The 15021-nt window shown below is 42.2% G+C and overlaps 1 protein-coding gene across 8 annotated transcripts in view; it reads right to left on the bottom strand.

The window, feature by feature from the left end:
- The window catches only part of DTNB (dystrobrevin beta), a 1143128-nt gene that overhangs the window by 202792 nt on the left and 925315 nt on the right, over positions 1-15021 (bottom strand). For 5 of the 8 annotated variants that reach the window (XR_013596287.1, XM_078650028.1, XM_078650030.1 and 2 more), the window contains exons 12-13: positions 10996-11085; positions 2294-2381 (exon numbers count right to left, since the gene is read on the bottom strand). Coding sequence is in view for 7 of the 8 variants with exons in the window: in XM_078650028.1 (XP_078506154.1) it covers positions 2294-2381; positions 10996-11085 (178 nt within the window). In the remaining variant the exon portion in view is untranslated. The remainder of the gene's footprint in view (positions 1-2293; positions 2382-10995; positions 11086-15021) is intronic. The other 3 variants (XM_078650032.1, XM_078650034.1, XM_078650033.1) reach the window with 1 other exon arrangement.

The following is a 15021-nucleotide window of genomic DNA, read 5'->3' as shown; positions in this document are numbered from 1 at the left end:
CCTCCAAGATGTCAGAAAGGCTGCCTTGAGACTGAGCCCACTGGAACTTCAAGTTTCATTGCAGAGCACGTCTGCCCACCTGGCATAGTTGACGAGGTGGATGCATGGAGCCAGGAAGCTTGAGAGCCACTCTCACAGCGATCCAGAACTGAACAAGAAACATCGGAAACATGGGCCAAATGTCCTGGACTCGCTGCTGCAGAGAAAAACCCTTGAACTCTGTGAACAGGATTGCCACGATGAATTGAAACCTTGGCAAAGGTATCAGGTGGACTTTGGCTTACTTATAGTGAACCCCGTCAACAAGAGGATCACGTTCAGACACCTCACCCACGCACACAAGGCTCTCCACGACATGGGCCCGAAGTACCTCAACAGCCGCCTCAGTTTCTAAACACCCACCCACCAGCTACGATCGGCCAGCCTCGCCCTCGCCGCTGTACCACGCATTCGCAGAGCCACCGCTGGAGGAAGATCCTTCTCCTACCTGGCGGCCAAGACTTGGAACTCCCTCCCCATCCACCTACGGTTGACCCAGGACCACCTCTCCTTCAGGAAGCAACTCAAGACCTGGCTTTTCGAGCAGTAACGGACCCCTCCCCCCAGCGCCTTGAGACCTTACAGGGTGAGTTGCGCGCTATACCAAAATGCTGATTGATTGATTGATTGAAAGATGTCAAGAGTTTTGCAATCGTCTGGAGGTGGTCCACAATTGACAGCAGTAAGCCCACCTTCAGCAACCAGTTGATTACAGGAATACAGGAACTCTTGAACTCTGAAGAAGGGCAGCGACCATCACCACTTTTGTGAACTTCCCAGGAGTGCTTGTGATATCAAGGGTAGCAAGGCAAACTGAAAATGCTCATCGACAAACTAGAACCACAGATAATGCTTGTGGGACTGCAGGATGGGTCTATGAAAATATGTATCGTGCAAGTCCAAGGACAATCCATTTGACCGAGTTCACAGTAGACAGGAACTGAGTCAACATGAGCATTCTAAATTTGACCTTCCGTAAGAAGGCATTCTGAGGGCAGAGGTCCAGAATAGGCTTGAGACTCCCATCCTTTTTTGGGGAAGAGTAGATAGCGAGAGTAACAACTCCTGCTTTTTTCTGAGTTTGGTACCCTCACAATGGGATCCTTGGAGAGAAACAAGTAACCTCCTAGCAGGGCTGACAGATGCTCCTCCGAAATTCATTTTGGCGTGGGAGGGCTAGTGGTGTGGGTGGAGAGAAAAGGCAGGGCATATCCGTCTCGAACATGCTGTAAGACTCATCTGTCAGATATGATGGATCCCATCCAAATGTTGAACCCTTCACCCTACTGGTTGGGCATGTGCCATGAAAGGCAACCTAAGCAGTTTGTTGGCCATTGTAGCATAGAAATAGGAGTTGGAATATTGATGCCCCTTCTGGCCCACATTCTGCCTGCCACACCTGGGTAGAATTCTAAGGTATGGAATCTGTAGCTAGAAGTCTCTATCAGATGTACAGGTTTGCAACAGTGAGTACCCAATATCGTAGTAGCTTACGACCAGCTCAATTAATTCCATTGAGGCAGAAGTAGTGGGTATTTTGGCAGGCCGTCAATACAGATCCATGCCCAGTCCCTTTTCAGTAACGCTATTACAAGCCTATCAAAAACGACACTTCCTGTTTACACTAGAGGTTTTAGCCCTCAGGTGTCCATACTAAGACGGACCAGTTCCACAGAAAAAAGAACATGGGCTATAATGAGTCAGGTTGGCCCGTCTGCAGTCGAGCGCCCTGCTGGCTATGTTGGACAGATGTACAAACTTTTATTGAGGAGGTTCTGCTGTGGCCTACTGTACACCCTGGAGGACAATAAAGAAAACAAGCTTTCTAAAGAGCTCAACAAAACCATCATACGGATAAGGAAGGACATGCTGGCAAAGTGGACCAAGACCTTCGGCAGACTCACTCATGGACAGAAGAGGAATATAAGAAAAAGTAAACATGACAATAAAATAGAAAATGACAAATACCATAAAAACAAGTATATCCTTCCCTGTTAGTGTAAAATGAAAACACAATTACAATTTTTTTTAATTAAAAATTCAAACTACGCTTAACAATTGCACATATTGTGAAAGGTGAGTTACTTGTTTTCTTTTTACTTGTCCATATATCTAGTTCCTGGATAGTTACAGTGATATGATCAGTAATGGAGTGTGTGATTACTCCGACATACATTCATTCTGAATATTACCTAATAGAAAATAAATAAAAAACAAGGTAAGGTGAATATTTAACTATTTTACAATATCTTACAGAGGTTCCAGCTTCTGCCGCCAGCCTAGCTGCGTATCTTGCTATCAACCGGTGCTCTTCATCCAACCTGCTGGGGCTGTCCAACACACTGCCGAATAAAGAAGAAAAGATCAGGATCATACCATGGCCTATGTTTTATTTTACCGGGCTCCTTTTATAGCAGACCTAGCCGGGAGGGTAATGGAGCGTTCTACAGTGTGCAAAGATGCAACCTGAGCAGGTCAGGTATCCAAGAGGGTGTTTGCAGAATCAGCATGCAGCTAAAACATATAAAGGGTTCCGTTTCCAAGAAATGGAAGTGGGAGATTACACAAATTACACATTAGTTATACAGAGATGCACATGGACCACCGGTTTTAGAATACATTTGGGCGGCACTGACCTCCTTTACCTGGAGGCCGGGGATTAACAGAGGACAAGGGGGAGACAAAAGGGAAGGCATATGATGATCAGCAAATGATCAACTAGGTTTGGGGGACTATCGGGCAGCAGGATGCTCAATGTGGAAGGGGCAAATCTGTAGTTCTGTCCTAAACACAACAGTTCCTTATTAAAATGCTATGCAGTAATCACGACCAGCATCTGCTTCCACAGGAAGGACATCCAACTACAACGTCCAGGGAATGGAAGTTAGATCATTGATCAAGTGCTAGTGCTGTGAATTATACTGCAAAAGATGGTTTTACTGTACATGATCACATATTCTTCTTAGAATTTTACAATAATAGCATCAAATACAATACACAATTCCTACAATTTCTTGCAAATTTGGTTCAAGATAAAATAAGTTCTAAAAAGTGAGATTTAAAGGAAAGAAATATCAGAATTATATAGATACAATTATGTGTTCCTTTAGAGCTACATGTGTAATAAAATATAAGTTTAGAGATAACGGTATTAAATAAGTCTAAAATAAATGTCTTTTGAAAACTATTGCAAGGGAAAATTCTGGACCTATGATTATGGGTCTGATTTAGCAAGAAAGATGGGCCTACTAACAATGGGTTTTGCTATGGCTTACAGCGGTCTACAGCCACTCGCATAAGGGGGTTCTATCCCTCATTTAGGCCCATCTTAAGATTGTCTCCTCCGCCGCTTAACGCTGTTTTGAAGTTGTACCTTTTCTTGCTTACAGCTGTCTTAAGCCAAGGACAAACATGAGAAAATCAGGTCCTATATTTTCCAAATTCCTGTTGATTTTTAAAATACACCTTGAAAGTGATTCAGGGCAGGCACTTTGTCTGCCATGATATTTTCAGCAAAATATAGACTCTGTGGTGCTATCGAGATATCAACCGGTTCTTTGGTCATCCGGAGAGGGGGAGAGTGCTGCTGATCCAGTGGGTATTTTTTAGAAGTCGGAGGGCACAGGGCCCACATAAAAAACTTTTAGACATTTAACAAAAAAAATAGAAATCCCTAAAGAGTTCCCCGGTAAAAGGAATTATATATTGCAAAAATGCCTGAAGGAAGTCAAACAGATTTCTATGGAGGCTGTTTCAGGGCAGGCTTCATTCACTTCAGCAGTATCTGAGCAAGGGTGCTCAAAGGGATAAGTGTAGGCAGAGAGCAATTCAACCTGTGACTGTGAGTGATTTCAGATGGTCATGTGCTGTGATCCTCCCCCCAACTTCCACCAGCAATGATGGCCTCGCCAACCTGGTGGGCAGGCAGGCCCCCTGCAGAGGAGACGGCAGCAACCTATGAAGAGCACATAGGATCTGGAGGATGACCAGCGGAGGACAGTCCAACTGTGATTGGCAGCCAATCCCTGGGAAACATCGAGTGACGGCTTCTCTTGGGCTCTTAGCAGAGGGTAACAAGGCACCCAGACCAGGAGCCCTATCAACGCCGACTGAAGGGAAGCTCGTGCAAGTGCGATTCCTTCAATTCCACATGGCGGAATAAAAAAAAATATTTAAACAAGCTTCCATTTGGTGTCAATCTTTTTGAGTTTAGAACTGAATATTTATCCCAGGTCATCAATTTTGTATTGGTTAAAATCTGAATTTAGCGGTGCATTTGTATGGTTGTGGATATGAGTGGGACATTTTTAACTTCACTTCAAGATTATGTAAATACTTAGACATTGTTTACCTTCACATCCAACCCTACTACCAAAACAAAAACTCTGTAATGCATTCTAATATCTTACTCTGCTCATTTTGCCACTGTGAATAACGCTGCTCGTGCTATCTGCTTTTAGTGCCAACCCGCATATGCTTTAAGTATCTGTTTATGTTGCCATGGTATCAACTACCTTTCAGTAAATATTTACATTGAAAATTGAATTTAATGTGGAAATAAAGGTGCAGGAGGTGGTGACCGATTGTGGTAGTCTAATGTGGACATCCCTTTGAGGGGCAAGTTGGCTTGCGGGGCCCACGGTGTGATGACCGACACTTAAGGCAGTCAAGCAGCACAGTAAACCCATGGTTTGGGGAAAACATGCTAGTTTGCCCTTCCTACTGCACCAGTAAAATTTCCGAGCACAGGACTGCGGGTCACCTCATGGCAGAACAGACCTGAGACACAAGGAGGCGCCTTCTTGGTGCACACATGGCCATGGAAGGGAGAGAGAGGATAGTGCCTCAGAACCCCCATCTAATGTTGGGGAGAAGGCATGTCTTAGAATTCCTTGCATGCTCTCAGAGCAAACTAAGCAAAATAAATGATGCTACACAGGGTTTTAGGAAAGGAGAGCTACACATGACGGGAACACACCCGAACCACAAGGCGGTCTACCCCTCAGAATCAAAGAAACTGAGTGGGGCATCAACATGAAGTGAGAGGAGACAACCACAACTGGTCTGGCACAGGGCACAATCCATCACATCACAAAAGAGTCTCTACTTAAAAAGAACCCATCCAACGAAGAATATAACCGATATGGTGACGGAGTAGATGGTGAGTTGTAAAGGTGAAGGGGTGGAACCACCGTAGACCATGATGGTCATCCAGGCTGACTCGACGACTGATAGCCGAGGAAAGGAGAAGCTGTGAGGTACAGTCTGATGAGCACAGTGAGTGGTGGCTAAAGACAGCAGGCCTGAATTCCATCAGTCAGTGTCTCATAAAGGAGGGGACATGAAGGTGTTTGCTATAGAGGTTCAATGGACAGGTGAATTCAGAATATCTGGGGCAGTTCCATGCTCCCCACTTTCTCCCAACTCATGCCCTGAACCATCTTCCCCTTCCAGGTTATGCTCGAAGGAACAGACTTGATTAAAGAATTATCGGATTAAAGAATTATAGAGGGGGGGAAGTACGTAAACAAGATACTTTACGTGAGGAGGTATGTTTAGAATTATTGGAATGCATCACCTAAAGCGCATTATAAGTGCTATGGACCGCTCTTAATGCAGTGGCCAAAGTGACACCAATGTAAGAAGTAGTACTAAATCGGACTCCAAACCCGCACAATGATATTGTAGAAGCTTATGACACTTGATCGGTGGGTTTTATGTTCTACTGTTCGTATAGGGCTTGTGTTAGCAACTGCACAACAGGTAACAATGGATGAGGCCTTTCGGGCTGGATAGAGGATGACTTGTTGGGGCCACGCTATTCCATATAAGCTCAGCCAGGGGCTTCGAAGTTGGAGGAAGTGCCTGGATTGTCAGATGTCTGGCCAAAAAGGGAGGTCACGGTTGGTCACCAGGATCAAACAAGCCTACTGGTACAGGCAGAGGAAAGGGCTGGGTGGCCTGGTAGAAATAGGGCTTGCAAGATGTTTCTGTAACACCAGCCTTTCTAAGATCTCCTTTAAAGTATTGCATGTTATGAAAGCTTGGGGCGCTCGGAGCATAAACATCCTCATTCATGTAACACTACTAGTGGCATGGGCTTTCCTGGGTTGCTCAGGGATCTAGGTCAAGGCACAGCACCTGAGACCTTCCAATCAAGATGTATAATTACAAAAGAAGAAAGCCATGCACTTGCACGTCTATGCGTGTGCACGCCTATGCATGTGCACATCTATGCGTGTGCACGTCTATGCGTGTGGTTGTGGAAATGGCAAAGATGATCAGAGTGGACAAGGTGCATGGTATCATCCCAAGGCAAAGTCCAATCGCACCGGGAGCCTCAGGGTCTCTGTGTGCTCCAGGAAGCATGTTCTGTAGAAGAGAGGGACTCAACCTACTCATGAACATAGACAAGAGAGACGGGCACGCTGTCCAGTGGACCAAATAGATGTGCACAAGCAACACTGTCCAAGCACAGGTGTGGTACCAAAGCCCATGGAGGCTAAAGGGGTACCAACCTCTCCAAAATATCCTGAATCGAAGCATAGTCTAAAGACTGGATCCAGAGCAAGATCACTGCAAAACAGGAGGATTCCAGTTATTTCAGAAAGTATTGGCACAGGCGAGTTTTTAGATGTTTCTGAAGGAAAGAAGAGTGGGCTGGGACTTGAACTCCATAGATAAAAGAGTTCCAGTGGGCAGTAGCTGCACCGGGGAGGACCGACTTCGGCCTTGAGTATTTCTGGACATTGGTGATTTACGACAAAGGGGTCTGTTCGCTTTGGAGAACCCTTGGCCTCCACAGTTGACCTTTTTTCTGAAGTCCTTGAATGGGGAGTACAGGGAGGTTAGATGGACTGGAAAGAGGGACTTCCTGCAGAGGATTGATACTGGGGACAACCAACCTGGAGAGTTCTAGTTACTGGCCAGTCCTTGCACAATAATGGACATATTTAACAATAATACCTGCAATTTTAAGTCTGCAGGATCCCCGAATAGGTGCCTCCATCAACGGTGTCACAGGAGTCTATAATCACCGGCTTCCTCCAGTGCTTGCAGGTCGAAGGACATGCACTGAAATGTAGCCCTTCCAAGAGTCAGTCAGTAAAGTTTTACCCTTTGTCAATTGAATCGTAAGTCACTGATGTATGCAACCTGAACCGGAATGACAGACATGCCCCCTGTGCATAGGTATGATACCTTGGACCACAGGGCCAGACGGGGAGGAAAAAGCAGCCTCAGCCTGTCGTCTCTCGCGCTCTCCTGAAGCCACTCCCCCATGCTCGCTGCAATTACCTGGGGAAGCTGGAGAAAGTAACAGGAGGTGCCTGCAGTGCCCCCTTGCCATAACACCAGCTTCCAAAGGCTCCAGATCACCAGGGAAGGTTATGGCCTGTTGGACCTCATGCAGCACAAAACCCAGTGCAGGGAGTTTCCGGACTGTGATTCCCTTGAGGGTAGTGGTCCTAGGTCTCTGCATAGTAAGGCACCGACATAGGCTCCTTCACTCCCTCTGTGCGGTTTGTAGGGGTTCTGAGTAAACGTTCCATGAATGTATTTAGATGAGATTTAGGACAACAGAATGTGTGGCTCAATTCTCAACAAAAAGACTTCCACAAAAGGTAACTGCAAAAGTGTACTATAGAACATTGAAAATAAGGTATGCATCTCAGTGTAGGCTCACAGACAACTCACACATATCCAAATTAGCTTCAAGATGGCTGAAAAGCAGAACCTGAACTCTGACAAACTATGCATATCCAACATTAAAATTTAAGTGGACCAAACCTAGCTGTGTCTAAACCACAAAAACTGATTAGACTTTACACCATCTTGTTCGAATTTCATTTGATTCCTCATTGAGCTACAAACCCCGAATAAAGAGCCTCCGCATTTGTTTTAAATGAGGTTATTGAAATGATCACATTCAGCTGATGAACATGTCCTCCATCTTCTTCCTATCAGTGTCCGGCACGAGGTTTACACATGCTTATAGACTATATTATAGAATACAGATATCCTCAATGGATTCAGAACAGGGATTACAATGATATCCACAGATTAAAATCAGCATACCACAATTCAGGCTTGAAGGACTAAGATAAACTAGTTGACTAAAGAGCACTTGGGTCTAATCCATGAAGGCCACCAACAACAAACCTCTTGCTCGCACTCCCATGCTCTCATATGTCGGATTTCTTAGTTCAACCACTCACTCACAGCCTACTCACAATGCTTCAAACTGGAAGTAGTTTTACCTATTCCAAAGAAACACAGTACTGATCTTTCCTCTTCGTCCAACTATGTTTACCGAAACACCTGAACTAATGGTTGCTCAACTGTCTCACACATCACCTGTGCTCCAACAACCCACTCCTCTGCCTGTGGTCAGGTTTCCATGCCCTTAACTCAAATGACACTGCAGTTTTGCATGTATCAAACTTCATCAGCACTGAATCCTGCAATCAGCTTTCTTCCATTCTTATACTTCTTAAACATCTAATTTGCCTTCAAAACATGAAATCGCTCTTCTTTACTATCCTCTCAACTCACTAGTGGCTCATCTCCACCTCTCAGAATGCTCTCGCTCAGGCACTTGGGATTCAAACTTATCAACAATTCACTCACAGTGAACATTACTCTGAGCTTGGTCATTGGCATTCGCCTTTTCTAACTCTGCACCGCCTCAATGTGGATCATCATATGTTCATCTGGATGTGCTTACGCGTGTTATACTGATGACATCCAACTCTTTCCCTCATTTATCACTTTTCACCCATTCATCATTCTTGTCTATCAAGCTGTTTCACTGCTATCAGTCACTGGGTGACTTGATGCTTCCTTACATTAAGCTTCTTTAGAAGTAGGACTTTGCACTTTCCATCCTCATTACTCCTACCTCTGCCTCTACACACTCAGACCACACTCTAAGGTTTATTCTACTCCATCAAATAGTGGGATTCTCCTCAGTCCCTCCAAGAAAATGAAATCCTTTACACCCAACGTAGCACAATCCCAACTATTTAACACGAACAAAGCCCACACACACACACACGTACAAGCTTCACTTTCAATATAGCCAACACAAACTCATTTTTGTGTATTGGACTGGACAAATAAAAAGTCGGCTAGTGAACATTCCCCAATATTTATCAGTTCCATTAGCAATATCCGCAATTTTGCCACTAGAACGCTACAAATTTTCTATGACGTACTTCTGCATCATATTGTCTAAAAGACAGTTCGTTGGCAAAAACAGGGTCATACTGTCTCTCACACTTGTGTGCCCTTTACTACCTCTCTGACATCACACCCAGTTTACATTGCAACCTGGAATCTAAATTCTTTCTAACTACAAACCCCTACATACATCCAAGCCACCCTGTGACCATCAAAGTACCGGCCACTTTACTTTCTATCCCTTCTTCACTGGAACTCTCTACCATAAGGCATTCGGGCAACCTCATCACACGAAAGTTCAAATAGATACAGAAAAGGTATCTCTTATAATGAAAGAGACACATTATTAGAGACCCACTTGTCCTACACTGTTGTAATAAGGTGTATTTTATATCTGTATGTCTGATTTGTTATGGACATGTTTTTAAAGGTTAGTCATTCTTTTTGACAATGATAGCCATGTAAATAAAGTCTTTGGCTTAATTTTAATCTCCATATACTTAGTGTTCTACACAGAGCTATTCTTTCTCTTGTCATACTGCTCTGTTTCTGGGAAAAATGTTTTGATTGTCTACATAACTAAAGAGCTCTTGACCTGGTATTGGACATTAGCGGACGCCAGGAAAACTCCCTATACTAACTTTTTTTCAGATTTTCCTTTAACCAATTCATCCACAGCGTCCAACTTTCGTATTAAGAAATATCTATAGGTAACTGCAACACTTGTGGTTTACAGCGCCTACAAACAGCAGAAGTGTTGTATGTAGAGCTATATCACAACAAATTATTTTCTTAAGAAACAGATTAGACTAAGACTGAGATCTACGCCTGCCACCAAAATGAGCTTGAAAATCATTAACACCATTCCTTCCCCATCGTTATCAGAATTAAGATATTTACCATTTACTAAAATTAATCTATTGTATTAGTTCTTTCGCTTTAGTCGCTGCTCCTTCCACCTGTTGCTCTTTGGTTCTAACAAATAAAATGAAAGGCTTTTTAAAAGCACTACTTGAGAATTCTGAACAAACGTCAGCTGATTGCTTATTTGTATAAGCAGTAAAAAAGCTCCTTCTTACAAGGGGTGACTAAGCTCTACATGATTGTTGGTGAAAGCTGGGGTGACTTGGAGAATTACCATGTTCCAGATCTGAATTAAGGGTTTCTGTTTTTCTCAGGTTTTTAATCTTTAATTTAATGTTGGAGATCTTTCAAAGTAATGTCTCACTCACTTAATGTGACATTAAGATTTAGGGCTACATCCAATGGACGATAGTTAAAGTCATGTAACGTACTTCATATTAGCAGAAGCCCAAATAGTGCTCCGAAGTGAATAAATCAGATATAGGCAAACTGCTTCAAAACCTTGGGTGGTTGTGGACTGACACATCGCCCAGCCACAGAGGTTAGACGTTTCACTGGCAGCTACATAAACTAAAATACTCCCAAAATGTTCATTTTATTTTTTTCATCTGCTCAAAGTTTTTTAAACAAATTTAAGACGTTTTACTAAACTAATTTATTTCTTAAGCGTGCATGCAGGGATGAAGCAAAAGAAACAAAAATGTTATTTTTGAAAATGTTCCAGGACCCTCCTTCTAAAAATATATTTTAGAAAAGAGATTTTTTGGCACATGTTTCAAAAACAGTTTTAGTAAGGAAATAAAAATGTTCCTAGTAATTTTGTAGTTCAGCAACCATTCCAAAAATGTTCCTTTTGTGAACATTTTCTGCAGTTAAAACTGGTTTACTGGGGAAAGCTATCCTAGAACTAACCGTGTACCATTCTGCAGCCGCGCCACATAGTCGGCTATCAATGCGTGTTCATCTGCTAATCGACTGGGGGTCTCCACCGCGTGCTGGGACCTAGTGATGAGGAGCGTAAAGAAAGCAAACAAAATGGGAAACAAAAAAATGTATTAAAAGAAATTAAAAGTAATATGGTTAACACACAAATGAAAAAAAGAAATGAACTAGACATACAATAGGTGAACATGAAACAAACTTTAAGGCATTCCACAACAGCCCCTGAAGTCAAGTGTTACAGAACTGTAGAAAGGAATTCTTGACAGCATTCTGTTGTACACTTTATTTTAATATAATTAATATTACGCATCTAAAAGGACTAGTCACTCCTGGTAAGTCAAAAAGACCACACTACAATTTACTCTTGCATATTTTTTTTTTTTAGATATGAGTTCATTAAATCTCTCCATTTTGCATGTTGACAACCCTTTCAAAAATGTACCTCCCAAGTGAATTTCAATAGCGGTCGAACACAGATTTTTTAAACATGTTGAAACATTATTTCAAATTAAGATGTTACATTAGCAAAATTAGGAAAAGTATATAACTAACTCTAATATCACTACTCTACCAGCTAGTCTTTGCCTACTAACTCCTAGAATTCCTCTGCTTCCACCTAGTGGCAAGTGGGAAAACTGTAGTGTAGTAGTTAAAAGTAAAGGCCCATGGGAGAAAAAGTGCATCATGGCCTGAGACCACTCACGCCCCCTGCCCGCTACGCGCTCTGTGTAGACGTACTTCACATCGCAACGCAGCAGAAGGCAGGCACACTCAGTCTGTATCATACCACAAGCAACGTAATTATAGAATCACATATACTATATAAAAAGGTCCAAAACAAAAAATAGTGCAAAGGGTAAAAATAGAACCTGAAAAGGAGTGATTTCAGGACAGTCCAGAAAGGTGCGCTTTCACAAGTGCCTCAGATCGACCGAGCAGTTAATGTTCTCTAGCGGCACAGAGAGTGTGCAAAAAAAAACCCAAACCGAAGTAATATAGTGAGACAAGAAAAAGGAGTAAGAGCATAATAAACAATATATAACGGTCATACCTATTTCCACATATACAGCATATATTATTACTGATTCCAAATTGACAAAATCAAAGAGACAGGAGTTTCAATACTCGAGGAGCAAAATTCTTCTGTTAGTTCTGATAAGAAATATATATACAAATTGTTTGTGGCCTGATATTATACCATAACAGTACAAGTAATGCATGCATTTTATCACATTGAATATCTTTGAAAAGCATGCATATGGTGAAAAGATATATAGGGTACAGGCTAAACCGTAATTTATAAGGTTTACAAATACTGCAAAATAGCTTGCATAAGATAGCATGTGTCAAGTTTACACTAGTCGTTTAAAAACATAATAACAAAAGCCAATAGAGTTGTATGGGGCTTCTTATTTTAAAAACTAATTGAATAAAGTCTGTCAGGGAATAGGTAGTGGATTCGTAAACTTATTTGCGGTGCATGTCTATTTTTAAGTGCGTCCCCGTCTTGTTGTGCCAACGTTTAGAGACTCACGAGGCACCCACATTGTTACAGGCGATTGTGTGCCAAAGCGATATTTGGGTTGGGAAGAGCAAAAGTCCTTGCAAGATCACTTAGGATACTCGAGGCTGATGGCGGAACGCATATATTTCCAAATTCGCGCCCGTCTTTCAATGGTAGCAGTAATTACAGAGTCACGGGGCACCCACATTACTTTAAGCGGATGTATGCCAAAGGGAAGTTTGTTAATTAAGGAAAGCTAAGGTCCTAGCCGAGTCACATTAGCATACAAGGCAAGTTGAACAAAACGCGACTGGTTGCCATTTCGCCAAACATAACGATCCCCCAATAGGTATTTTACTCACTTCAAAGCTGACGAGTACAGTTCGGTCCCTGCTCGTAGCTCTCGGTCTGTGGGTTGGTGTGTGGGTTGAATCCCAAATTCCCGTCGTCCAAAAACCACCCGGAAGTTAAAGTAAAAAAACCGGAAGTGAAACAGGGAGATCATGTTTACATAGTCAGATTTCCTTCTTTTACGGCGTTACTGCACCGGTTTTTTAGATAACATATTCAAATAGGGCTTGTGAATAGGAACTTAGTAGTATGTTTTAACGTGTTATATCTCGGTCAACATGATACAATGAGGCCGCCATTTGTAAGTGGTATTGATGCCTTGAGTATACGAGTATCGAACTCCATAGAGGAGACTTCACAGAAAGTGCACAGGGTCTAGTCAGCATTCTCTATGTTGGACATCAGATCATTTTGCAAAGTACATAATGCACGTTGAAATTTTATATTCTGCCTGTCCTATGGAGCAAAGATATAGCCATGGCTTTTGTAAGAAACAAATTCAAACATCAGGGATTCATAACCACGGAGAACTAGAACGTGAGTTTGAACAGTTTGCATGTGACACCGAATATGCATAATGTAACATCCTAGTCTAGATTCTAATTAGCCTGCCTTATTTTTAAACATTATTCACAATTATTCACACAGTATCACATATTTGTTGTTTATGCAGCACAAGGCAGATATTCATTCATGAGCAGCTTAGTCCTACAGGAGACACAAAGTGAACTGAACATTACTATAGTTGTGCTACAAAAGTAGAGGGGTATAAAAGGAGTACATTTTTTAGAGACAAGATGTTACTGTTCCTGTCACATGATTGTTAATAATATATGACTATGTCCATTGACACCATACATCAGCTACTAATAAGGATATAAGGATTTTAAAGCCAGTGATGCCATTCATATTCATGGTTCAGTACCTTTGTTACTGTTTCCATTCCTATAATTAGTGAGCTCTCTTCTCTGCGTAGGAGTAAGTCCAAATCACCCCCTCGTTTTGGTATTTTCAGTCTTTTTATACCCACAAACGTGAAGGTCAAACGATTGCCATGGTATTGTAGAAAGTGTTCAACTAGGGATTGTCTAGTGTCTGTTCCATGTATGTTCCGGTAATGTTCTTGTATCCGTACTTTTAAGGGTCTCTTTGAACTTCCGATGTAGTGTTGTCCACATGGACATGTTATCAGGTAGATCACATAGGTGCTTTCACAGTTAATAATGTCTTTGATCTTGTAATTGTGACCATTAATTGAAACCTCCTTTGTTCTTGATTTGCCATTTTTGCAGATTGAACAGTTGGTGCAAGTGTAGAAGCCGGTTATTTGAGGTGGAAAAAGTCTAGGTTTTGGTTTTCTATCCAGAAAGGATGGACAGAGAATATCTCTTAGATTTTTGCTCCGTGAGAATCCCAGCTGAGGTTTGTCTTGTAATGCAGTAGTCAGAGTGGGATTGTCCTTCAGAAGATGCCAATGTTTTTGCAGGGTTTTGCGAATATATTGTTGTCCACTATTATATTCAGTGTTAAAGCGAATTATTTGTTTGCTTTCTCTCATTTGGTTATTATGTAATAGGCTCTGTCTGTCTGATGTTTTAAATTTGGTTAAGGCTTTGGTCAGGGGTTGTTCCTTATAACCCCTTTGTTTTAAGCGTTGGGTTATATTGGCTGAATGTGTTTCATAATCTTCCATAGAACTACAATTCATACGTGCTCGTCTATACTCTCCTCCTGGGATGTTTGTGATAGTATGGGCAGGATGACTGCTTGTCGCATGAAGAATGGAGTTTGCAGAGCTGGGCTTTCTATGGATTTTGGTGTGTAATTGATTATCTGCAATGTAAATCGATAGATCCAAGAATTCTATTTCAGTTTTCGAAATATTGTAAGTAATTTCAATTCCCCACTGGTTTGGTGACATAGACTTAATGAATGATCTGAGTTTGTTCTCTGTTCCTTGCCAAATCATTAAAATGTCGTCTATGTAGCGACCCCACATTATTATGTTGTCTGTGACGTCTTCCGATCTTTCTTGCCAGAGCCAGTGTTGTTCCACCGCTCCCATCAGGAGGCAGGCGTATGGAGGTGCAAATTTTGCCCCCATGGCGGTCCCTCGAAGTTGTAGATAGTATTTGCCATTG

Source organism: Lissotriton helveticus, chromosome 6 (assembly GCF_964261635.1).
Source record: "Lissotriton helveticus chromosome 6, aLisHel1.1, whole genome shotgun sequence".
NCBI classification, from domain to species: domain Eukaryota; kingdom Metazoa; phylum Chordata; class Amphibia; order Caudata; family Salamandridae; genus Lissotriton; species Lissotriton helveticus.
This window is presented reverse-complemented; position numbering and strand designations above follow the sequence as displayed.